The sequence below is a fragment of the Scylla paramamosain genome, chromosome 21 (assembly GCF_035594125.1).
Source record: "Scylla paramamosain isolate STU-SP2022 chromosome 21, ASM3559412v1, whole genome shotgun sequence".
NCBI lineage: Eukaryota > Metazoa > Arthropoda > Malacostraca > Decapoda > Portunidae > Scylla > Scylla paramamosain.
This window is the reverse complement of record NC_087171.1, coordinates 13650673-13676898: the sequence shown is the minus strand read 5'-3', so window position 1 is coordinate 13676898 and position 26226 is coordinate 13650673. Positions and strand designations below refer to the sequence as shown.

At 39.6% G+C, this 26226-nt stretch overlaps 3 protein-coding genes across 4 annotated transcripts in view; 2 read left to right on the top strand and 1 right to left on the bottom strand.

Annotated features, from left to right (window-relative positions):
* LOC135111059 (little elongation complex subunit 2-like) overlaps positions 1-12592 on the top strand; it is a 91459-nt gene extending 78867 nt beyond the window's left edge. Inside the window, 3 exon segments of the mRNA XM_064023972.1 lie at positions 2044-2207; positions 2931-3049; positions 12233-12592. The gene's annotated coding sequence lies outside the window, so the exon portion shown is untranslated.
* On the bottom strand, positions 328-22231 carry LOC135111055 (BTB/POZ domain-containing protein 6-like). 2 transcript variants are annotated; one of them, XM_064023965.1, is made up of 7 exons: positions 21907-22231; positions 20006-20142; positions 14787-14926; positions 14074-14278; positions 13079-13178; positions 11481-11604; positions 328-1626 (listed from the first exon to the last, which is right to left on the bottom strand). In XM_064023965.1, the coding sequence occupies exons 2-7, from the start codon at positions 20138-20140 to the stop codon at positions 945-947; spliced, it is 1386 nt and encodes a 461-aa protein (XP_063880035.1). In that variant the 5' UTR covers positions 20141-20142; positions 21907-22231; the 3' UTR covers positions 328-944. The 2 variants fall into 2 exon arrangements, with proteins under 2 accessions (XP_063880035.1, XP_063880036.1); XM_064023966.1 differs by lacking the exon at positions 21907-22231 and adding an exon at positions 21631-21784.
* Positions 22232-22881: 650 nt separating this feature from the next.
* On the top strand, positions 22882-25180 carry LOC135111056 (uncharacterized). The gene is given in 3 exon segments (XM_064023967.1): positions 22882-23214; positions 23962-24292; positions 24295-25180. Coding segments are annotated over 3 exon segments (1305 nt in total). The 5' UTR covers positions 22882-23005; the 3' UTR covers positions 25060-25180.
* The last annotated feature ends 1046 nt before the right edge of the window (positions 25181-26226 follow it).

The window sequence follows — 26226 nt, the reverse complement described above, 5'->3', positions numbered from 1 at the left end:
CATGTAAGTAGTTTTATGATTTGAAACTTCGTCACTGGCTTTAAGAAAAATGCAGAAATTAAACATCTGTACAGCAGGATAAAAATTCAGTGTTTTCTGCTAAACTCAAAAATCATCCTGTCCCTCCCACTCTCAAATGTTCATTGTTTTCTAATTAGTATTTCAAGGTAAAGTGAAATATTCATAAATAAATTATAGGTATTAAAAAACCCTTCAGAAGTTATAAGAAACAGAGGTCACCTAATATATTATTCTTTCCTGAAACCTAAACCTTAGCACGTGTCATTTGGCCAATACTTCCCAAGGTAGTTAATAATAATCCAAACATAGTATAACATAGAAAAATGGATTTTATTAAGGCAAGTAATAAATCAAAATTACATCAGTCTGAGATTCTTACTTCAAGTATTTGGTTTTACATAACTTTTACAGCAGTATGTACAGAATCCCTACTTAAATGTCTGTTTACTTGTCACTATAATTCAAGTTTATAAATCAGCATCTACATAGGTCTCTCTCTCTCTCTCTCTCTCTCTCTCTCTCTCTCTCTCTCTCTCTCTCCCCACGTATAAATTAAATGGTGAACTGCTTTTAAATGGTAGTATTTTTTATGTACAAAATAATAATGTGTTGCTGTATCTATAAATCTGCCAATAATCAAATATTTCCAATGTATTTTAGACAAACTACATGTACAACAACAAAAGCCAAGATCTTTTATTAATAGTTAATTCTGCATTTTTCGTGATTAGAAAAAGCTGACAAAATGAATGTGCAAATATTAAATGTGTAAATTTTCTCTCTCTCTCTCTCTCTCTCTCTCTCTCTCTCTCAACCACACCCCACTATAATGTAATAGTTGTATATCTGTTTCCCTCCTCATTTCAACTAAAAGAGAACATAAAACATTAGAAGCAGATATATTCTAAAAGAAACAGTGTGATCTAAGAAGGATAACCAAAAATTATAGCTCTTATAAGTCCTAGACCATCACGCATTCTCCCTCTGCCAAAAGTAAATGTTACCGAGTCCAGATTAACTTGAGGTGAGATGTGAAAGAGAGGATATCTTCCTACTTTGTTTAACACCACTACAATTTTATATGTTTTATTAGGTGTAATCATAACTGGCCTATTGAAAATTACTTCAACAGAACTATTCCAAGGCACACGTGCAGTAAAGTGTGTGTATGTGAGCCTACAGCCATCGGAGTCTTGAAGAAAGGCGTATATTAATTCTGAATAATCCACAGGAAATGTCAGATGCTCCTGTACATTTTCAGAGAGAATTTGAGTTGGCACATGCATACCATGGATGTAAATGTTACTGCTCACAGAAAATGATAAAGAACAATCCACTAACTGTTCATTCAGTAAGACATCTGCCATTTCTCCAGCACACTCACACCATTGACGAACTTTTGGTCTTTCCATATAATTTGACTCGACGTTTCGAGGAGGTGTCAGAACCTTTTGTCTGCTTTTGCAAGTTTTACAAATAGTTGATGGAAGAGGTGCTACTCCTGGGGAAGATATATTCATGAGCAAAGAATAGCTCTCTTCTTTAGTAAGAAGTCCAGACATTGCTGGTCCATTGGCAAATTCAGATGGCTTCAGAGTCAAAAACCTGTAAGAATAATAAGAAAGTGGAGGCAGTTAGTACCAATACCTATGCAAAGCAACTTAGTACATCTACTACTGAACACAAATTCCTATCTCTAAAGATGTATTCTTTCTGCCTAATTTGTTAGAAGTTTTTGTTCTTAAGGGCAATACTGTAGTTAAATTTTATTAGATGAATTACTATAATAGACCCAATATTAATAATTCCAAAAATATGATCTGCAGAGTCAGTGTTCATTGCATTCAGCATACCCAGTTACCTCAAGCAATTTTTAACTTTTTCTCTTTTTTTACTTCATAACAAGTAAGAATTATCACTGATAGAGCATCACATCATTCCCCACTGTAAAATGCTTTAGAGATCATCCAGCCATAAATCACCTCTTGCATTCTACTACTAATGCTATCTTCCATCCATCAGGATTTCCACCAAACAGGCTGCCATCTATAGATGTATCCTTCAGCTCCAGAGAGAGTGAGTCAGCTACTAAAGCAGTTGTAAACTTTCCTGAGTTGACCATCCAGCAACTTAAAAGGTTTGGCAGTGCACAGTTGAAGAGTGCCAGAGGTCAGCTGATTTAATTGGTGAGCTTTTTATTTGCATCATAAGGTAATGTTATTCTAACTGCAATGTCAGTATTTTTAAAGTTGTCTCCATGTAGAATTAGTGATTACAGTGGTTAAAATCTTTTATGCAATAACGTGGGGAACAAACAAGTAAACAAATACGGTTTTGATTTTGTTATTACTATTTTTAGAAGTTATCAAATTTATGCCTATGGTAAAAATAAAAACAATAATAATAATAAAATAATAAATAAATAATGTTACTATGGGCATGAGTGAGGAGGAGAGATGCACTTGAGATGCCAGTTAAGGAAATCTGTCCCAGTTAATTTTTTTATGCTTGTTGAGAGGCTTTAAGTAAAACACTACCTAAGTAGTATGTGCTGCCACAATACAAGATTGGTGTTCATCAACTGTATGCCCAACAAATTCTAGCAAATAGGGAACTGGAGAATTGAAAATGCTATTCTCCCTGAATCTGTTGGGGAGTTTTTACTAATAATGACACATCCAGTGTCAAGGCAGCTATATAGTAATGGGGGGATTGCCCCAGCAGGTGTGACATCATTTAAAAGGTTGTTACAGCCAAGACCAATTACAACCAATTGCAGCTCATGCTCAACAGATTCATACAAAAAAGCATTTTCAATCCTTCAAATGCCCTATTCTGTAATGTAAAAAGATCAATTGAACTGGATCAACTTGAGGGTTTTTTTTTCATGTGCAAACTCCCATCACCAGCAACTGTGAATCAGAACCAAGATTAAATGAAGACCCTATTGGAGATGGCACCTTTCAAGTCATGTCACAGCAACCTATTTGGCATCCATCTGTTCTTCCAGTTTACATTTCACCAATAGGTGAGATCTTGGCATTCTATATAAAATTGTAGTACTGGCAGGGATCTGAATGTTTAGTGTTGAAAATGCAATAGCTGAAGGAATAATTAGAAAATACAAATAGCTGAGGGCATAATCAGTGTGCTAGAGAGAAAAAAGAAAAATATCATTGCAATTCTGGATTTCACTATAGTCTGACCATTTTATCCTGAGCATTTAGGTGTTGTACTTTTTGGGGAGTTCCTGGCCTGCAGCACTACCAAACCTTGTACTGGGCAAATTATCGAATTAGGCTGTCACTGATAACCTTGCTCCCCACTCTCTCTCTCTCTCTCTCTCTCTCTCTCTCTCTCTCTCTATATATATATATATATATATACATACAGTAAAATCCCTCTTATCCGGCATCAACAGGACCGCTGACATGCCGGATACTTGAAGCATGCCGGATACTTGAACAGAAGTGAAATTATGTCCACAATCACCACCCTACACTAATGCATCTTACCATAACAAAGATCAGCTGATCGCCATGCCGCACGTCACCACCTGCGCTGCCACCTCACCACCACCGAATTTTTCGTGCCACCTACAAACCTTTCAATCTCCTCATCATCCTCATCATCACACATCATCAAAGGGTACAATTTGCGCCAACATCGCATCAATGTTTGTCTTTTAACATCTAGCCAAGCAAGTGAAGCCATGAATATCACATCCTTAACATTAAACTGTTTTTGGAACTCGGGGATTGTGCCGTCCTCATAATTAATCATAATTTAATCGATTTTATGAGTACACATTGATTTTTTATTGATTTTAAAGCTCGGGGAAAAATGTGCCAGATACTTGAAGCTGCTGGATACTCGAATGCCGGATGAGAGGGATTTTACTGTATACATATTTAAACTTAGAGCAGACTTAAAACAACACTTTAATGATATTTAAAAAGCCTACACTTAAATATAAAACAAGAAAATATATACAAAAAATACATTTATCCTACTATATACACAAATCATTAACATAGTATTAGTATGGGAGCTTGTGTTTTTTGCCACCTGTGGGCAGCCACTTTCACTTGCTGAAAATTCACTGTCTGTGTATCACTCATGGTTGCTGTGAACATGTTCCACAGTCTGGAGGTTCTGGCTGTTTAAGACCACTAGTGCTACCTCAAGTGCAACTGAGGCACCTGCACCACCATGTCACTGAAGGGTGGTGATCCTGGACTCCTTCTGGACAGTTTGTGGTGGAAGTCTCAGTAAGCTGAGATGAGGTACCTCAAACACCTGGGCCTTGTGCTGGACCACCAGTGTTGACACCTCCCACCACTGCTCCAGCAGTGTGACTCCGGTCTGCTGCTCCTGCTGTCCATCTCTTCCCACCAACCACAGGGTATTCCACTGCATGGCATCCAGTCTCTGCAAGTGTGTGGCAGCACACAACATCCAGGACAAGGCACTGTACTCCATACTAGGTTGTATCTAAGTTTTGTACAATGTAAGGATGCCCCAGGAGTTGAGGTTTCCCACCATCTGATGCAGGGCAGAGACATGCAGGGAGGCCTGGTGAGGAACAGCAACATGGCAGTTGAAGCACAGGCCACAGTTCACTGTTACTCCCAGCACCTTGACATGTCCCCGTAGGGGAAGAGTCTGGCCTCCAAAACACAGATGTCCCGAGACAGCTGGGGAGGCAACTGGAGACTGTGCGATTACCATGACCTGTGTCTTCTCTGGAGCAAAGCTGACTCCCCACTCTGCCACTAGCCTGAGCTGCCTGTTCAGCTCTCTGACAGCTCACTGACTAACAGAGTAGCAATAGAAGTGAGAGACTGCAGTCATCAGTGTATGCAAGTAGAGTCAGTACTGGCCACAGGAGGTCATCAATGTACATGTTCCACAAGATTGGGCCTAACACTGAACCTTGTGGAACTGAGGACTGTATAGATGATGGCTGGGATGCCTGCCCCTTGATGACTACCCCGAGGTTTCTCCCCTGAGGGTAATCCTCGAGCAGTGCAAAGAGGTTGCTCTGGATACCCTTGATGTAAAGCTTTTTCACAAGCCCTGTGTGCCGGACCCTATCAAAGCCCACAGCAATGTCTAGGGCCACCACAAAAGTATTCATGTCTTCATCCAGGGCATCCTGCCATCCTTAGGAGAGGAGGGTGAGGAGGTCCACTGTTGAGCGGCCAGGCTGGAAGCCGAATCCCCTACCTAAGAGGAGGCGGTGCTCACTCAGGTGAGCAGGTTACCACCTGCTCCAGCAACTTGTCCACCATGAAGAGCAGTGAGATGGGTCTGTAGATGCTGGGCTCAGACTATGAGTTGTTCTTGTGGGCTGGTACCAGCTGCGCCTCTTCCATATAGAGGACCACATGTGCTTCCTCGGGCAGGACCTGAAGATGTTGGTGAGAGGACCTGACAGCTCACTGGCACAGTGTTTGAGAAGCCACAGGCTGACATCATCTAGGCCTGTGGCTTTGTTCTCCTCCACTTCCCTCATCAGCTGTTCCACCTGTACAAGTGTCACTTGAACAGCATTGATGGTGTGATCTGTTTCCTGAGAGAGGTAAGGTGGACATCTATCCAGATCAGTGACTGACATCTTGCTGAAAAAATCAGCAAGTAGAGAAACCTTGTCCTCACAGCTGGTGGCTGTTGTTCCGTCCAGCCTAGTTAGTGGAGGAACAGCATCATGATTACCCGTTCCTTGTTGCTCCTTGACAGGCCTCCACCAGGTCTTGTGGCTAACTCCTGAGCCACAGAGCTTTTGCCTCAAGTCCTCTCACTGCTGCCACTTCACCCACCTGTAGGTAGCTGTCACCTGCCTACACAGTGCATGATGTTGGGCCCAGTTGTGATGTGATGGACAACACTTTTCACTTGTACCTCAACCAGGCTGCATGTTTGGCTTCAGCAATCACTTGGCATATGTAACCGAACCAAGCAGGATCACCAGGCCTGGTGAGATACCTCCTGTTGGAGATATGCAGCTGCTGAAGGCCAAGGAGCTTGGCAGTGAGGACATGAGCCTTTTCCTCCACATTACCCATCAGTAGGGTGTCCCAATCCATGTGAACAATGGCATGTTTCAGGGATGCCCAGTCAGCCTGTTCCCACAGCCAGATAGTGCACAGGGCAGTGACCTCCCTTACCCTGTCCAGTTTGATGTGTTCAGCACTGTGTGGTGATCAGAGGTGCCCACCGTCCCCAGCTGATGGCAAAGGATGCTGGAGTCGGGGAGATCCGTCTGCACAGGATCCAGTGACCCTCCCCTCTCATGTGTAGGAGAGGGCATGTGATTTGCCAGACCCTACACCATCAGGAGGGTGTTGAAGGCATTCTGCTTCAGGTGGAAGCTCAGATCCCCCAGAATCATGACATGGGAAACTTGTGCTACTGTAGCAGTGTCCAGTTCCTCCATCAGGAAATCCAGCACTAAATGTCCTTGCCTGGGGGGCAGTACATGACACATGAGAGAAGTCGTGTGCTGTCATTTAGCATCACCCTGAAGAACAGTGCCTTTGTTCCTTCAGGCAGTACAATGTCAGTTTCTTAACTTTGGAGGCCATGTTTAAAGCAGGCAGCCATACCTCCACCCACTCTATGCCCACAGTCCTTCCTCACCCACTTTGTGTAGCCCAGGATGTTGCCAAACATCAGCTCCATCTAACCACTGAGTCAGGTTTCCATGATGGCAACAATGTCTGCATGGTGTTTGAAGACAGAAGACAAGGTTGTGGCTGAGGTCACCAAGGCTGGTGCGGAGACCCCTCACGTTGGCCGACACGACAGTAAGGTGGTGGTTGAGGTGGCTGATCTTTTGTTGTCCCCTGGGGCTGGGTTGACCTTGGGCTACCTTGGCAGGGGGAGGCATGTTACTTGCCTTCCCTGCCACATGAGTGGGTTCCAATTGTGGTGTTGCCACAAGCAACTGTGCTTGCCATGATGGTGGACAGGGGTGGTGAGGGGGGGTGTCCCAAAAGGGCAGCTGAGGGTGAGGATTTTGCTCTTTTCCCCATCCTTTTGTCAAGACCCTCCTGAGAATCATTTCCTGCTGAAGGTCAGCAGTACGGCTGTAGCACACCTTGTGTGTGTGTCTGAGGTGGAGCAGTAGTTGCAGCACGGTCTGTCTCCACCCTGATGTCCCTATGGGACCTGAGAGAATGTGAGTGGGGCAGGGGTGCAGGAGGCTTGGGTCACGCACCTGGTGTGGCGGAGTGAGGTCCTGACCTCTGCTGACCTAGTTTCTTCCTCCTCTTGTTGCTGTTGCTCCTGTTGTTGTTATTGTTACTGCTGCTGTTGTTACTGCTATTGTTGTTGCTGCTACTGCTGTTCCTGTTGTTGGTGGTGGCAGCAACATCAGTGTCAGTGGCTGATACTGCTGTGGTAGTGGTGGTAGCTGTAGTAGCTGTGGGGTTTGCTACTGTTGCCGCATATCTGAGAGGTCTGGGCTTCCCAGATTGCCACCATTGCCTTCACCAGTCCAAGGAGGCACACGCATCTTCCCAGGTCCTGGCAATTGAGAGAGGAGTGGCTGTTGTTGCCATAAGGCAGATGGAAGTTCTCTCATCAGTCTCTCTTGTATCAGTAAGTCCTGACATGAGGTGTGTCTTGGTACAACTGTGGCAGTACTGCAGGCCGGGAAATCCCCGGAAAGGACAATGCCAAAATGCTCAGGATAAAATGGTCAGACTATAGGAATGACACCTTCATTGATTTTTGCTGCTGCTATAGTGAATTCTAATAATGAAGGAAAATTTTCACTAAGAAACCATTCTCTCTTTGCTGCCTAGGCTACACCTTTAATCTATTTGGCTGTTCAATACATAAGCAAGTACATCAACGAGATATACCAGATGTATGTGGTTGAGATGTGTTCCTTGATTGAAAACACACTATTTCACTTGCCAAATGATAAAGTTTTGCTAAGAAACTGTACAATTTATTACAAATCTGTAATGGAAACCAAGCAACATATCCAAGATTTCACAGCTCATTCACATGAGAAATTTAACATTGTTTTAAGTTGCTTACATGACTTGCATCCATTGCCAGTTTTGAATGGCTCTTATTGACTCTAAAAAAAATTCTATTTTTCTTAGTAAACCTTATTAAAGACCATGTGGAGTACAGCATTTTGAATTGTGGAACTTACTGAATAATCAAAATCACATATATTTGGCAAGTTTAACTGATATACTTGTACATACAACCTTACATCGACACAATCAAGTGGTGTGGTGAAATTAGCTGGAACAGAGGGAGTCACTTCCCAGTGCAACTTAAAACCATAATAGGAAGTGTGCCATGTGTGCCATTGCTTGGTCAGAAGACCGTAATGATGGAAAAGGGATGGAGATACATACAGGGAGCAAAGACCACCCTGCATGGGCTTCCCTGTAGTTCTTTGCTGATCATGTTGAAGGTCAGATGTGTTGGGCAGCAGAGGCCCTGTCATGCAGTGTGTGCAAATGTTCCCCTTTGGGAAAAGTTCTTCTTCAGTTTCTTCCTTTCTCTGTGGTTTGCAGGAAATGTACACTAGCAGCAAACACTGAAAGAGATCTGATAGCTGTGTTTATGAAAAGATTTAGGCAATTCACTTGTTTTTGCTATTCCTGCTGTTCACTGACTGGTTTCTGAGTTGTCATGTCTTTTGATGCAGCAAGCCTGTAATGTGCAACCCTGCTGTGCCTTGCATATATATCTGCAATTCCTTCCCCTCCCACAATAATACAGTATATATGTTCATACCAAATAAAACTGATTTGTATTGTTTTCATAGAATTAATTCTATCTTTATTAACATCTGGTACTTTATTTAAAGAAAGCAAAACTCAAGCAAGTAGAGTAAAAAAATAATTTTATTCCACAGTAAAGTAAATAATGATAATTTCTCTATTTTTTAAAGAAGCATGAATACAACAAATCAGTTTTATGCAATACAAAAACATACTATAGTGGGAGAAAAAAATATATGGCAAACACAAATACAACACAAACTCTCCTCCCTCTCCTTCACCCTCTGACTACTTCATGGTACCTATTAGAATTCTTCGCAATGATGTTTTCCATGCCCTCACTGGCCTAAACCCTCAGAAGGCTTATGGATCTGATGGGGTACCTCCTATTGTTCTCTGAAACTGTGCCTCTGTGCTTGCACCTTGCCTAATCACTCTCAGCTCTGTCTTACTGGAAGTTTGCCTACATTTAGCCTGTTCCTAAAAAGGGTGACCATTCTAATCCCTCAAACTACTGTCCTATTGCTTTAATTTCCTGCCTATATAAAGTTTTTGAATCTATCCTCAACAGGAAAATTCTTAAACATCTATCACTTCACAACCTTCTATCTGATCGCCAGTATGGGTTCTGTCAAGGCCGCTCTACTGGTGATCTTCTGACTTTCCTTACTGAGTCTTGGTCATCCTCTTTTAGAGATTTTGGTGAAACTTTTGCTGTTGCCTTGGACATATGAAAAGCTTTTGATAGAGTCTGGCACAAAGCTTTGATTTCCAAACTACTGGTGATCTTCTGGCTTTCCTTACTGAGTCTTGGTCATCCTCTTTTAGAGATTATGGTGAAACCTTTGCTGTTGCCTTGGATATATGAAAAGCTTTTGATTGAATCTGGCACAAAGCTTTGATTTCCAAATTACTCTCCTATGGCTTCCATCCTTCTCTCTCTAACTTCATCTCAAGTTTCCTTTCTGACCATTCTATTGCTGCTGTGGTAGACGGTCACTGTTCTTCTAAAACTATTAACAGTGGTGTTCCTCAGGTTTCTGTGCTGTCACCCACTCTCTTCATCAATGACCTTCTAAACCAAACTTCTTGTCCTATCCACTCCTACACTGATGAAACCACCCTACACTTTTCCACGTCTTTTCATAGACATCCAACCCTTCTGGAAGTAAACATTTACACTGAGAAGCCACAGAATGCCTGATTTCTGATCTTTCTAAAATTTCTGATTGGGGCAGAGCAAACTTGGTATTGTTCAATACCTCAAAAACTCAATTCCTCCAACTATCAACTCAACACAACCTTCCAGACAACTATCCCCTCTTCTTCAATGATTCTCAACTGTCCCCCCTCTTCTACACTGAACATCCTCAGTCTGTCCTTTCCTACTTGCAAACTGAACTGGAAACTTCACATCTCATCTCTAGCTAAAACAGCTTCTATGAAGTTAGGCGTTCTGAGACGTCTCCACCAGTTTTTCTCACCCCCCCCCCACAGCTGCTAACTCTGTACAAGCGCTTTATCTGTCCATGTATGGAGTATGCTTCACATTTCCATTCATACTGCTCTTCTAGACAGGGTGGAATCAAAAGCTTTTCGTCTCATCAACTCCTCTCTTCTAACTGACTGTCTTCAGCCTCTCTCTCATTGCCGCAATGTTGCATCTCGAGCTGTCTTCTACCACTATTTTCATGCTAACTGCTCTTCTGATCTTGTTAACTGCATGCCCTCCCATCTCTGGCGGCCTTGTCGCAGAAGACTTTCTTCTTTCTCTCACCCCTGTTCTGTCCACCTCTCTAATGCAAGAGTTCTCAATCCCTTTCTCTGGTAAACTCTGCCTGCTTCTGTATTTCCACCTTCCTATGACTTGAACTCCTTCAAGAGGGAGGTTTCAAGACACTTATCCTTCAGTTTTTGACAACCGCTTTGGACCCTTTTCTGGGACTGGCATCTCAGTGGGCTTTTTTTCTCATTGGATTTTTGTTGCCCTTGGCCAGTGTCCTTTCTACATAAAAAAAAAAAAAGGGAGATTGCAGCCTTGGTCTGCCCACTGGTGACTGTTATGATATCATAACACTCTGACCAGTTACTAAACATCATAATTTAAGGCAATGAAAGTCAAACGGCTATCTGCTATTAGACATCTATAGCTGTTTGCTGCTATTGTAGACTTCCTTCACACCAATATTTTTTGTTTAATTATAGGAAAGAAGAAAACCTGAGATATTTTTCATCTAGGCAGAGAGCATTTACACATGTGGACAAGATGCTTCTTGCATATTTTGTAGCTAATCAATTAAACTTGAAACAAGTAAGTATTCTGTTTTACATCTTACTTCAGTTTACATTCAAGATATGAACAGAAAAAGAGTAAAAGTGTGGAGGTAAGGCATGTGCCACCTGTTTATATGAAGAGAGAGAATGGTAAAAAAACTTAACTGGAAACAGTGTAGGTAAACATGGTGAGATGGACAGAGAGGAAAGATATTTTCTGTGAAGATACGAATGCAAGCTTAATACACACATTTAAACCTGAATTTCTCTATCTCCTTAGGATGACTCACTATCATATCAAGTATCTACCTAAACCTGCAGACCACCTTGCATAAATGAAGTCCCTCATAATTTTCTTGGGTGAACAAAAAATGTCACAAAAAGAATAAAGAATATACAGAACAGGATAACAAAAACACTGTTGCTTACCTCACCATACCAAAACATTCACCAAGCACCTTCCGCTGATTCTCAGGATTAACTTCAAGAGACTGCCGCCCACATTCTTGAACAGCCCAGTTTAGCAGGGCATCCCAAAGCACTAACTCTGATACTGCATGGAAAAGGGGCAAATCATTATTTATCAGTGAATTCAGTACAGCAAAAGTACAATTTACACTCTTCAATCTTCTCCCAACTTACAAGTCTGCTTCCTCACTTCTGAACAAGCACTTGCCTACCTTTCCTGCTCCCTCACTTCTGAACAAGCACTTGCCTACCTTTCCTGCTTCCTCACTTCTGAACAAGCACTTGCCTACCTTTCCTGCTCCCTCACTTCTGAACAAGCACTTGCCTACCTTTCCTGCTCCCTCACTTCTGAACAAGCACTTGCCTACCTTTCCTGTTCCCTCACTTCTGAACAAGCACTTGCTTACCTTTCCTGCTCCCTCACTTCTAAACAAGCGCTTGCCTACCTACCAAAACATCCACTCATTTATTCCTCTTTCATATTCCTTCAACTTCTCTCCACTGTGCCTCAGGCCTTGCACATCTTAGTTGTTTTCTTTAAAAACAACTATTTTACTGAACTATGTGGCTTTTTTTTTTTTATTATTATTCTTGGAATGAAAGGAAGTTTTGTAAATCCAACATGAACATAACAGTGCCTATTTATAGTCCATATCAAACAAATTAACTAAAAGTAATACTGGAATAAGTATGTTTTTAATCTATTATTCCAGTATCCTATGAACGATGAGGAAACCAAGTATTCTGCACCGTAGGAGGTTGGTTGCCTGAGGCAATCTAATCAGTAACAAGCCTACAAGAACAGCTTGGGATATATACATACATGGTATTTTTTAACACCACCACCAAACTCTGAGAATAAATCCACATTTTAAAACAAATCTTCATTATCTATTAAAAATGCATATAAATTAGCTACCTATCACTGAGATACAGAATAGTGTGTACAGAGCCGTAGTCAATCCAGCATGAAACAAACTGAACACCTGCAGTCCATCCTTGGTCAGTGACAGACACTGTGATTATTACTGTTCCTCCCTGTTATTATTCATATCAATAAAACTATGTGCTTATTTTGTGTGTAATATATATCATGATGATGTCCAGTCTGGACATCTAACTGTTATGTTAATCTGTATTGTTTCAGTTGATGTATGTGAGCTATTCAATGTGTAGAGTGTTTCATTTCATAGCACACAACATCCAATAATATCATAATTGCCTGCCATTATTGAACAGTGTGTGGAGCAAGTTGACAGGAGCAGGAAGGGAGGGATGAGCTGCAGGTGTTCAGCTTACTACACAATGGATGCACTACCACTATGTAGACTATTTTATATCTCATCAACAGCTCATTTTTATGTATGTCATTATAGAGTGAAGTTGATTTATTTTGCAATGATAGATTTATTAGTTTGACAGTGTTGTTAAAAACACCCTACATAACAAGCTAGGAATAGATGAAGTGTAGCACACGTCATCATATTTTACGAGTTATTCAGTCTCTCCAATTACAGCTACACCAATAAAGGATGTATACATAAATCTATACTACTCACCATTAAGAGTCTCTTGCTTAAGTATTGTTCTCAGAGTAGAGAGACCCATTTCCTCAAATGATGGGTCCTTTAACACTTCATCAGTTCTCTTCTCAATGATCTGAGGAAATAAGATTAAGAAATATTTCTTAATCATGGATGTCGCCTCACCTTTCAAGATGCTTAAGAAATATTTCTTAATCATGGATGTCGCCTCACCTTTCAAGATGCTTTTCAAATTTTGGATAATCCTCTTTTGACTGTGCTATATAAAGACTGTCATCTTAAGGGCCTTCTTTTTTTATATAACTGGTTTCCTTAAGCCAGCAAGTAAACTGTATAAAATGAATAAATAAACTATTATATCTATCTATATACCACATGGAGTGACTCGGGCAAAGCAACACACACACACACACACACACACACTTTTGCTCTGTGGCAGGCAGTAAGAACACAGCTACAGCATTCTTTTCATGTCATAAAAGACTAAAAGGGATGGAGAGAAGGACTAAGAACCCCCGTCTCTGTATGGTGTCTTACAAACAGACTAAGAACCCTCTTCTCTCTATGGTATCTTACAAACAGACACGAATATTATGGTAATAACAGTAATAATAAATCCATGCAAACCCCCTAACTGAAAAGAAAATTGAATAAAATTCTGGTGGATCAATTACATTTAAAAGATGGTTGGTATGAATTATAAAAGGCTTGGATGAAGAATATTTGCTGGAAAATAAGAGGAAAATGAGTAATGATGCTGAAACACCACTGCTGCCACTCCACAAGTCACACTCCTTTACACTAATGGTTTTATTTCATATAATATGCATCTTGTAACCGAAATCTATCTGATCACATAAAAAAAAAGACTAAATAAATGTGAAAGGATAAATACAAATTACACTCTATTGAGAGAAGTACACAAAAAATTCAGAGTGGGAGATGGGAGGTTGGGGTCGCACACTCAGTATTGAAGAGGTTAATACAAAGCATATAAAACAAATATTTACCTGCAAACACTTCCCTATCAATCTTGGTTCTTCAAACAACAGAGCAAACTCATAAGCCCGACATACATTTCCAGGGTAGAGGTCTCCCCATATAAACTCAGTGCACTGCTTTACCAAGGCTGGAATCATGTACTTCTTTGCAGCATAGCATATCTCACAGACTTGATCAAAAGATTTCAGGTTGATTTCATCAGTGTAGATGTACCTAAAACAAAAAAAAATATAGAGAAAAAAATTCATTCGAGATAACTATTTTCAATTACCAAATTCAAGAAGGATTAACTATTGAGTTGCAATTCAAGACAAAGAGCCTTTCCACATGAAGCCACTTGTGACAGCCACTAGTTAGCTCGCACAGTTTGCAATGTAGCTTTTCATACAATGCCACAGTGGCCACATCTGTGGCATCCCTTAGGAGACAAAATAAACTAGATCCACTAACCACTGATATTAACCTCAGTTCAATTCAGTATGTACTGATTGAACATGTTTTATATACTGTATTTATAATAATGTCGCATCATTTTCTCATGGCATTATTCTTATAAAATTCTTTACAATATTACTCTACAAATTTTTCTTCTACTAATACTGTAATATAAATGAATTATAAATTGCATCAGTAGTTAAAACTTATAGATTTTAAAGTTTTGTAGATTTTGTCATTACAGATGGAGAACCTAAATTTTTTATGAAAGGTTTAATGAACTTACTGAAGTAATGCTCTAAAAGCTTCTGGCTGCACATCCAGAATTTCTATTGGCTTTTCACTTTTTTCTGGAAGTCCTCCATAAAACATTGTTTCAAACACTGGTGATGACATAGCTAGAATGAGGCGGTGCCCATGAATAGTCTGAAAACAAAACAACAAAAAAATTAAACCAAACAAAAAAAGTAATCACTGTATTTCCATTTCAAATTACACTATATACCCAATATATTTTAGAATGTTAAGTTGGTATGTCTCTATCTAGTATATATTTACAAGACTTTCATCTCCCCTAAAAGAGGGTAGCTGAAACAAGATGTCCACACACACAGATTCACATTCACAATTATAACCATTCCCTCAAAACCATCAGCATATGGGGTTGAGTCTGGGAGACCTGGAAAAATTTATTTGCCTGAAAATTTATCATACTGCCATCCATATGATTACACCATCAGTAAAACAACAATTATCAAAATTCATGAGTGGAGCAAGGAGAGAAAGGGAGGACATGTATGGCAGCATAGTTAATTGAACATAAGAAATAAGGGAAGCTGCAAGAAGCGACCAGGCTTACACGTGGCAGTCCCTGTATGAAATATACCAACCTATTTCCATCTATTATCCCCATCCATAAACCTGTCTATTCTTCTCTTAAAGCTCTCTAATGTCCTAGCACTAACAACATGATTACTGAGTCCGTTCCACTCATCTACCACTATATTTGAGAACCAATTTTTTCCTATCTCCTTCCTAAACCTAAATTTTTCAAGCTTGAACCTGTTATTTCTTGTTCTACCCTGGTTGCTGATCCTAAGAATTTTGCTTACATCTCCCTTGTTGTAACCCTTATACCACTTAAAGACTTCTATCAGGTCCCCTCTTAACCTACTTCTCTCTAAAGAATGTAAATTTAACAACTTCAATCTCGCCTTGTAAGGAATACTCCTCATCCCCTGTATCCTTTTAGTCATTCTCCTCTGTACTGATTCTAATAGACCTATATCTTTCCTGTAATGTGGGGACCAGAACTGCACAGCGTAGTCTAGATGAGGTCTGACCAGCACCAAGTATAACTTTAATATTACTTCCAGCCATCTACTTTTAACACTCCTAAAAATGAATCCTTGTACCCTATTTGCCCTGTTTCTGGCCTCTATGCATTGTTTTCCTAGACGGAGTTCAGAGCTAACTATAACTCCTAAATCTTTCTCGTACCCTGTACCTACCAGAGTTTGGTTGTTTAATGTGTACCTACTGTGTGGGTTTCCTCTACCTATGTTAAGCACTTTGCATTTATTGATATTAAATTGCATTTGCCATCTGTCCGTCCATTCATTCATCCTATCTAAATCTGCCTGCAAGGTGATGGCATCTGATTCTGACCTAATTAATCTACCTATCTTTGTGTCATCTGCAAATTTACAAACATCACTACTAATTCCACTATCCAAGTCACTGATATAAATTAGAAATAAAAATGGCCCTAATACTGATCCCTGTGGCACCCTACTAATTACATGACACCACTCAGATTTCAAGCTGTTTATTACAACTCTGTCGCCTGTCACTAAGCCATGACCCTATCCAGCCTAACACCTTCCCATCTATCCCGTGTGCCCTAACCTTTCTCAGGAGCCTTTGATGGGGTACCTTGTCAAATGCTTTACTAAAGTCCAGATATAAGATATCATAACTATCACCATTATCTATTGCCTCGTACACTTTACTGTAAAAACTTAACAAGTTTGTCAGGCAAGACTTCCCCTTTGTGAAGCCATGCTGTGACTGATTTATCAAGTTATATTTGTCTAAATGTTCCCTAATGTTCCTCACTATTATTGACTCTAATATTTTACCTACAACTGAAGTTAAGCTGACAGGTCTATAGTTAGATGCTAAAGTTTTATCTCCTTTCTTAAAGATGGGTACTACAATAGCCTGCCTCCACATTACTGGTACCTCACCTGACTCAAGTGATTTCCTAAAGACATAAACTAACGGCTCACTAATAACCTCTTTGCATTCCTTAAGTACTCTGGGATATATATCATCTAGTCCTGGTGTCTTGAACTTCTTTAGCCAATCTATCTCCTGTTCCACTATCTCCCTAGTTATGGAAATATCTGTCAGCTTCTCATTCTCATCTTCTCTAAACATCTGTTCACTATCTGGCATATCCTGCATGTTTTCCTGAGTGAAGACAGTTAAAAAATACTCATTCAGAATTTTACTAATCTCCTCACCAGAACTAACCAGCTCCCCATCTGCTGCCTTTAATGGACCTATAGTATCCTTATTCTTCGTCCTGTATACCTGAGGTCCGTCTTCGCCTGGCTGGCTACCTTTAATTCATAATTGCCCTTTGCTTTCCTCGTTAACTTCCTAACTGTTCTAATTCATTATATTGTGACCTTAAAACTTCTTCACCTGCCCTTAGTCTCTTATATATACTTCTCTTCTGCCCTATATAATGTTTAACCTAGCAGTCATCCATTTAGGGTAATTTTTCTGTGATCTTATTGCCCTGTATGGGATATTTGCTAACTGACCTGTATGAACTTTATGAAATATTTATACAATTCATCTACATTTACTTCGGCCCCTGCCATCCTCTCCACTCCCTCCTCTACTAGCCTCAACCTCACCTCTCTCATTTCAGCATGACCTGACATTCCAACATACTCACACCTATCTCTCCCTCCCTCTCTCCTCGGCCCCTTCCTGACACATCTTCCCTCCTCTTGTCCTACACCCTCACACCTCACCTCAAATCTCTCATCTTGCCTTATCTCTCTCAACTCTGTCCAGGACCTGACCTCACCCTGCATCCATTGCCAGTCAACTCCTTGGAGGTACCTTTTTAATTTCTCAATATCTGCTCTCCTAAAGTCAGGTATTTTACTAGTGTTTTTGCTTCTAAAAGTTTCTTCCCATTTTAAATTGTACCTAATTTCCCTATGGTCACTGTTACCTAGCTGTCCTCCAACCTCTACCTGCATGACTTCTTTCTCCCTGTTAGTTAGAATTAAATCTAGAATATTATTCCCCCTTGTGGGTTCTACAACTACCTGTTTTAAAAAATAATCCTGAATTACCTTAAGAAATTCCTCTGCTTCCTTGTTACCCACTATCAGACTCCAGTCGATATTCCTAAAATTAAAATCTCCTACCAGACATACCTGACTGTACCTGCCTGCTCTATTGGGAATATATGGGAAAATTAAAAAGGTAAGTGAAAAGGTGGCAGACTGACTGCCTCACTGTTGTTATAGTAATTTGGTTTGGAATTTTAGATGGTTATGGAAGGTTTGCTATTCTGGTCTTTGGAGATATTAGTATTGCTAGAACAAGTAAACAAATCCTAGAACAAATAAAGAAATCATAAATACAGATAATAAACTCATTAATGCAAACTGAGCAGCAAACAAATACAAAGAATTCATAAACACTGAAATAAAAAGTAAGTCTCAAGTCTGTGCTCTCATCTAAGTCATGACTTCCTAAAGAAATGTTGTTTTCTTCCTTGCTTAGAAGCAGTTATATTAACTATATAATCAGATTCATATTAACAGACAAATTTGTGTAGTGTCACTTAATATTCAGTATGGCCAGGCACTGAAATTGCACTCTACTGGACAAGTCATCACAGTAATGGTTTCGAGAATGCTGGCCATCGTGTTGAACACTGGCAGGGCACAGTGAAGATAATTCTTGTAGAGGGTTCCCTCAATACTGGCTGCAGTTAGCAGTGTATCAGACTGATGTGTGTGCGGTCTTCAGAATCAGGCATCAGAATGACATGGTCAAGTGAAAAGAGCACAGCTTGGTCATTTTCACTGAATCATGATTCAATTTCAATAACTTTGTTTAGCAAACTGGTGTAGTACATTGATACATGGTGGAAATCTTTACCTGTCTGACACAACCTTCCTTCAGGTAATTCTCCAATGAGTGATTTAAATTAATGGGGCAATTTGCTTCTTTAAAGGAGAATGGTGTGGCTTGTATGATCAATTCCATAGCAACACAAACCTTTACTGCACTCTCCCAAGCAGCTTTTAAATTCTTCTCAGTTCTTGCACTAAGCAAGAAAACAAATTTTGAATAATTGAATCATGATTCACAGAACTCATGGAACATTACAGTATCTTTCAATGAGACAAATGGTGTTACTAAACACATAATTTACTAGTAAACAGTACATAAGGACAGTACTGTTGTAATTAGCAATATCATAAAATATTTTGTGATAGCACATTGGGCAGGGAGGGAACAATAAGCTGATAGCCATCCTTCCCACCACACTACCACATGCTGCCATGTAGTATTTTAGTGTCTATCACTAATTACAGCCAAGTCGGCTATACAATATAATGTTCATTGGTAAACTCAGTTACTCATAGTTTTGCAGCATGCGGCAGAGGCTGAGCTTCACTGAGGGATAAAAGGAAGGCATCTGTTGGATATTTCCTCTTTGTATTTCTTACACAGTAAATGCCACTTGTCCAAACTCCTTCAATTTTTGCCCAAATCCTGCAGGCTACTCCAGCTCATATGCCTGAGCACAAAACTTAGTTTCTAGCCCTCTAAAACAGAAGAGAACCTATTCTCATTGATTGGGTGAGGCCCATCCCCAAGGTGGATTGCATCATCCAGTAAGAGTACCTATGCACCAAGTCTGCCAACCTTGTGGATGTCATGTCTGTCAAGGTTAAGGTCATCAACTCCATCCTCTCTCACACCATAAATCACTGCCAATTCCAGATGTTGATGGACAAGGTCAATGAGCAGTACAGTGACCTGAACCTATCAGAGCTTCATTGTTTATTGTGTACCTACTGTGTGGGTTTCCTCTACCTGCACTAAGTATTTTGAATTTGTTGATATTAAACTGCATTTGCCATCTGTCTGTCCATTCATTCATCCTATCCAAATCTGCCTGCAAGGAAATAGTATTGTATCCAATTCTGACCTAATTAATCTACCTATCTTCATGTCATCCGCAAATTTACAAACATGATTACTAATTCCACAATCCAGGACACTGATACATATTAAAAACAATAATGGCTCTGATACTGACCCCTGTGGCAACACTCTAATACTATTTAATGTTGCATAATCAAGTTGATATATGAATGTAGATAAATTAAACCTGTTTTTTCATCTGTAACTGTAATAAAATCCTAATTGGCACAAAGAACACCAGATCTATCTTACCTTTTGATTATTTTCATTGCCAACAAGAAAACTGCAATCAGACCACTGGCCAGAATTTAGGATGTGATTTGCTCTGTGACTGAGGCAGTTCAGTCCTGTCTGCCAGTCTGATAAGCTCGTCCCTGCTTCAGCCATTCCTGCAAGACACAGTAACAGTTACAAACATTGATGGTCTTGTGAAGTAACTATCTTATCATTACAAGAGTCAATGAAAAAGACAAATGACCAAACAAAAACTGACCAGAAATAAAGACACCAGAGTGGAGTGTCAAAATTACCACATAAAAATTAATGCAATGAAAATATAAAAGATCCATTATTAGTGGGGGAAAAACAGAGGCTATGTTTTAAAGAGAACATAAGTGGTATTCCAGAAAAGGACACACTTAAATGTCATTTAAAAGTATAGTTTCTCCCATAAAAATACAGAAGCCTGGAATAGACAAGAGGAAAGGAGTGTACTATTGTAAAACTCTAACTTGTTAAAAAAAAAAAAAAAAAAATCCATCACTTGGGCATATACCAGTTTAGTTTCTGGTATTCTTTTATTCTTTCATTAATCTCAACATGGCTTTTCATACCCTTCTCAAAAAATAGAACTTTCCATTCCGAGTAATTTGAACCTCATATATACCTACCACAAATTATCTATGATACTGACAGCAATTTTTAAAGATTTATCCATTTTTTAGGGAAGCAAGCTCATTCACTCCCTTGACAACGCTTGAAAGTGATACACCCATACATGAGATGGATAGGTGGGCACTGATCTTTCCCAGTGAAGGTGAGTTCGTTCGTGCATGCATATGTCACACTTGTTAGACAAGTGCAAAATTAGTCATTGTAATTTATTTTGTTTGAGAATGCACCTGCTGGTCAATTAAAAAATACAGAATTAATTTAGCCAATCATCGTGTTTTATTTCATCCAGAGGAGAGCGAAGCAGCTCAGTTTGAGATATTTGAATTGGTCTGAGAATGATGTCTGTTGGCAGTGGATGACTTGGTGTCACTTTGATTACTTTCAGAGCATCATCAGATTTTACAACGAATAAGGCAATGACTTCACATGCATTTCTTGGCCTTAAAAGTTAGGTTTGGTTAAGTTTGGCTAGGTTAATTTGGTTGATTAGATTAATTTAGTCAGGTTTGGTCAGGTTAGCTTGGTTACATTAGGTTGGTTTTGGTTATTTTAGTTTAGTTTGTTTAGGTTAGGTTAATTTGGTTATTTTAGTTTCATTAGGTTGAGTTAGGTGATGATGCATGACAGCCAGCTGGTGGTCACAGGCAAGCAGCGGCCAGGCCTCTCAGGGGGGAACATTGCAAGTGTTACTGGTGTGGTACTTTTTAATGAGTACGAAACTTTTTTTTTTTTTTTTGTTGAATTCGGTCATTTTTGTATTAATCTGCTTTCCGTTTTTGTCGCAAAACATTAGTTTGAGGCATGGGATAAAAAAAAAACTAATGGTTTGCGGAAAAAGAAAGTATTAAAAAAATACAGGCTGAAAACTACCAGAAAGAAAATAATAAAATTGAATAGTTCCGTTCGAAATACAGGCTGGTGGAAGAGTGAAAATTTACCAAGCTTCCTCAATAGTGCATTAAAGAAACTGTGCACATACTAACACGGAGATATGGTGACACGACCACACAAGTTCAGCCTAGGCATTGCGTACTATCACTGAGTAAGCACCACAAAGGAGCTTCACCATTAGGCCACCATGGAACCCAGGCGAAGTTTGTCACACACTTCAAAACACTTTCATTTCCAAGACAAACTATAAGGCGACAACTTCAGTTTATCATACATTTTTGTCATAAATAACCTAATGCCATTCCACAACAGGTTATGACATAGGACAGTCACGCCTAAGCACACAGTGGAAGCAGCGTGATAATCACCTGTGGCTGGCGAGGCTCAGTGTTTACCTCACCTTCCCTCTCTCACGCTGCCTGCCTTGGGAAAGGTGACCTGCAGTTTATTTCCTGTTTTCACCTTGGTAGCAGGTTCTTATCCATTCATATAATTTTATGGAGATTGATAAGTTATCAATAGCACTTAATAAATACTGAATATAATAGATATTCGCAAATCATCCTGTTGACATAGGAAAATATGTACGCAGTATGAAATAGCACAATTTTTTTTCCTTCTATACCTTCACCTATCAGCGCCTACAAAAATGTAAACCGACAGTACAAAAAAAAAAAAAAAAAGCTACATGTCTACACCTCGCTAGCCCTACGTATCACTGAATATTCAACTAGATCAATAAAAGTTTCGCAACAGCCTCACAAAACCATCGAACATTGCACAGAAATATACTAGCATATTGCATCAGCCAGCTTACTGCAGGACCTACATAGACGGATCTACTCAGATCTGTCACATGATGCATGATGAGGTCCTATAATACTTCATTGCATCAGCTGCACAGAACCAAGGAAGGTCAAACTTCTTTGATAAAAAAAAAAAAAAAAAAAAAATGAAAAATAGTCAATATTTCATTAAAAAAAAAACTATGCTTACTTTGCCTTGATTACTCTGTTATAAAAGTGAAACCTTCATATGTATTTGGTAGTTCCGTTATGCCGAAAAGAAAGTAACAAATATGATGCAACACTGCGCTTATACGTAAAATTCTCATGACGTCACTATCTGGACGTCAACAAGCAGTTGCCAGTTACTCAATATTTATGTAAAATAAAATCCCCATATTAACACTATACTACTCATAATTCTATTTGACATAAAAACACACTGGATTTAATTAGTTGATAAATTCAGTGTGTGTTTTTAACACTTGAAGTATTATATAATATACCACTTGTATGAGCGAGTAATTGCATCTGGTAAGTTACTGGGACCAATCACCGCGAGCCACACCATCAGCACAGAGGAATGTGACAGGAGAAGTAAGGGAGCTCGCCGCCACCCCTACACCAACAGGCGCAGGAATAATACAATATCACACGTGAACAACAAGGTGTGAGGAGTAGGATGGCGGCTAAGACCATCGTGATAACCCTCCCGAGGCACCTTAAGCCCGCCCAGCCCCAGGTGGTGCCCGCCCCTGGGCCTGTGTCACCTCTCTTGGGGGACTTCCTGCGGGTGGTGAAGGATGAGCCAGAAGACAGGGCAGGGGACAAGCCTCCACGGAAACGGCAGAGGCTTGATCATCTCACGCAGGAAGAAAAGATAATGAGGAGGTAAGATACTGAATGAAGCTGCTACGTTTTTAAGTGTAATTTAGGTGTCCTGCCTGTGTGAATATTTAACATCTGCTGCGAGTGTTGTGAAGGGTGAGTGCAAAAAAATAACTGTAAAAGATAAGGTGCAGGAATGATCTGGTGAGGGTTGTGGGCACGCCTTTACTACCAAATGTGTTGGAAATATAAGTGGCTGTGAGGAATGACCAGGGTGTTGAGAGCCAGCCATATGGTAGTGTTGATATACTGTAGGCGAGCTGTAGCTTTCTTATTCCTGTAGTTTTATGGAGCATGCCCACCTCATTCTAATGAATTAAATTGTTAATCTCTTAGTGATTATATATATATATATATATATATATATATATATATATATATATATATATATATATATATATATATATATATATATATATATAATGTGATGTTTACGACATTCATAACAATGAGGTATGTAATGTAGTTTTCCAGAAAAATAGTGTCTGAGAGATGGACACAATTCAAAAATGAAATAACATACCCAGATTTCTGGTCAATGGAAACCACACTCCATGTGTATCCTAATGTGTCAATACACAATTCAGGGAACTTTAGGTTTCTCAAACCACCTCCAGATTTTCTATGTAAAAGTTTCATTATATAAGCAGTGACAGTAACCTCCATCAGACAGAAGTATTTTATACCTTATAATTATTAGAATGTACTTATAATTATATGTATGCTCAAAATTCTTTTTCTTCCCTACAGAAAACTGAAGAATAGAGTTGCTGCACAGACTGCTCGAGACAGAAAGAAGCTCCGGATGGATCAGCTGGAATCACAGTTGGCAGATTTGACAGAACACGTGTCAGAGTTGACAAACCTGGCTGCAATTCTTACAAATAAAAATACAGAGCTCATGGAACAAAATGTAGCTCTGCAAGAAAAACTAGCCCAGTGTACATGTACAGGACAGGTTGAGACCAGAAAGAAACCAGCCCAGAGCATGACCAGCAGCAAGGAACCTAAGGGTCCCAGAGTGGAGGGAGTCATGGTCCCTGTCACTGTGCCGACTGATGGATCTGCAGCATCCACACCCCAGCAGAGGGCAGTCGGCACATTGGCAGTGATCAGGATCATGGCACTCTCTACACTGTGCTCCCAGTGGGTAACACAAGCAGTCATGGCTCTGGTGGTGGACTCTGCACTGCATCAACAACAAGAAAAGGAAATGGCAGAAGTCAAGTATCGAGAACATCCGTTGCCAGTAAAGAAGCGTCCAATGTGCGGCAAGTGGTGGGGACCACAACAACAGTCCTGGAACCCAGCTGGGACGTAGACCATGACTACAGTAGTAGAGTTCATCACACAGAACAGGATTCAAATGAAAGACTAACACCTGCTGAGGAAGAATTAATCACACAGCTCACCAGTGCATTAGAGGAAGTGGCTAATCCTATTCAAAATGTCACAGATATGTCAACTGTAGCAGATGCAGGGTCTGAAACAGTAAAAGAGATCTCCACACCTGACATTGTTGAAGATTTCTTTGACTTTGGAATGGACTCTGTCATATTTGATGAAACAAAGTGTCCTGTTGCATCTGAAGAGATTAAGTCAACTGTTATGAGTGAGGAAAGCTTAAAAGTCTTGGAAGAAAATTCATTGGTAGTATCACCACTCAGGAAAGATCAAATACTGGATTATCTTCAAGATCAAGTCACCAGCACCAGCCCACAGTCTGTGTTTGAGTCTGAATCTGGTTATGATTCAAGTTCCTCTCCAACATATTTTGCCTCTGATGATGAACAGAATATTGATTTTGATATGGATTCTTTCTCAGAGTTGTTCCCAGCTTTGTTTTAGAATTGGTTTGCATATAGGGTAAGTGAACTTCCTCATCCAAAGAAAGGGTTAATGTAATCATAAGTAGGTGTAAGTTCTTCATTTACTAGTTGTGTGATAACTAATAAACTACAGATATATATATATGTTTTTATCATCTTCCCTCCATCCACATTTTATTAGCATCTTTCATTCACGTGCATATAATAGGATTTACCAAACAAAGAAACTGCATTCCCAAATTGAATATTTACACAATCTTGATTTGCATTGAGTTTGCAATAAATTTTTTTTACTTTTCTATCTGTAACAAGGAATGTAAATGCATGCAGGTTAAAAAAGGAATAGTAGTGTCTAAATGGTGAGAAATGCATTGACACTATAAATTAGTAACAATACATATTTACCAAGTTTAAATATAATACAAAATAACAAAATGTAGGTTTAAAAGGAAGATATGTGAGAGAGGGGAGAGGAGCATGGGGAGTATAAGAATAAAGGTAGAGGATGAAGTATTTTACAGACAACAGAGAGGTGGAAGATGTGTAGAAAATAGTGGTAGTGTATGCTACATTCTTAAATAATAGGTAAAAGTATGTAAAAAATATATACAAAATAGTGAAGTTCCACATTTCATTTAAGTTGCACAAGATAAAAGGATAAAATCTACTGAATGTTGAAAACAATACATTTCTACAGAAAAGCAAGAGGAAGGGACCCACTGGCTAAAGTATGACAGGGATGTGGCAACTTCTTTGACCACCAAGAGGCATTCATGCACTGTAATGGCATTGTGATGCAATCAGTCTTGGGGAAAAAAGGTTAGCAGTCTCTAGAGAAAGATCAATCCAAAATCAAATCTACTCCCCATCAGAGGACATTCAGGGGAAGAAATCTTGCTCAAAACAAAATATCCAGGCTCTAAGAGAAAACATGAGTATCAAGCAATGATGATGATGACTGGCTAAAACATCACACACACACCAAGATATTTGACCACATAGACATACATACATATAAACACAATGGGTAACTCTCCTCTACCAACAAAAAAACAAGGTTGCAACTCCTTAAGAAAAACTGTACTTATTCTTTTCTAAGTGAATAAACACTAATAAGTGAAAGGAAACATTGTTTCCACCTGGCCCTACTACTTAAAACCAAAAAATTCTCAGTTGTGAGCCAAAG

Coding starts and splice junctions, on each gene's coding strand:
- LOC135111055 (XM_064023965.1), bottom strand. CDS start 20,140: ATGGCTGAAGCAGGGACGAGCTTATCAGACTGGCAGACAGGACTGAAC. Junction 14,279..14,786: donor GCTTTTAGAGCATTACTTCA/GTAAGTTCATTA, acceptor TTTTTGTTTTAG/GTACATCTACACTGATGAAA. Junction 1,627..11,480: donor GAATGTTTTGGTATGGTGAG/GTAAGCAACAGT, acceptor TTATTCTTACAG/GTTTTTGACTCTGAAGCCAT.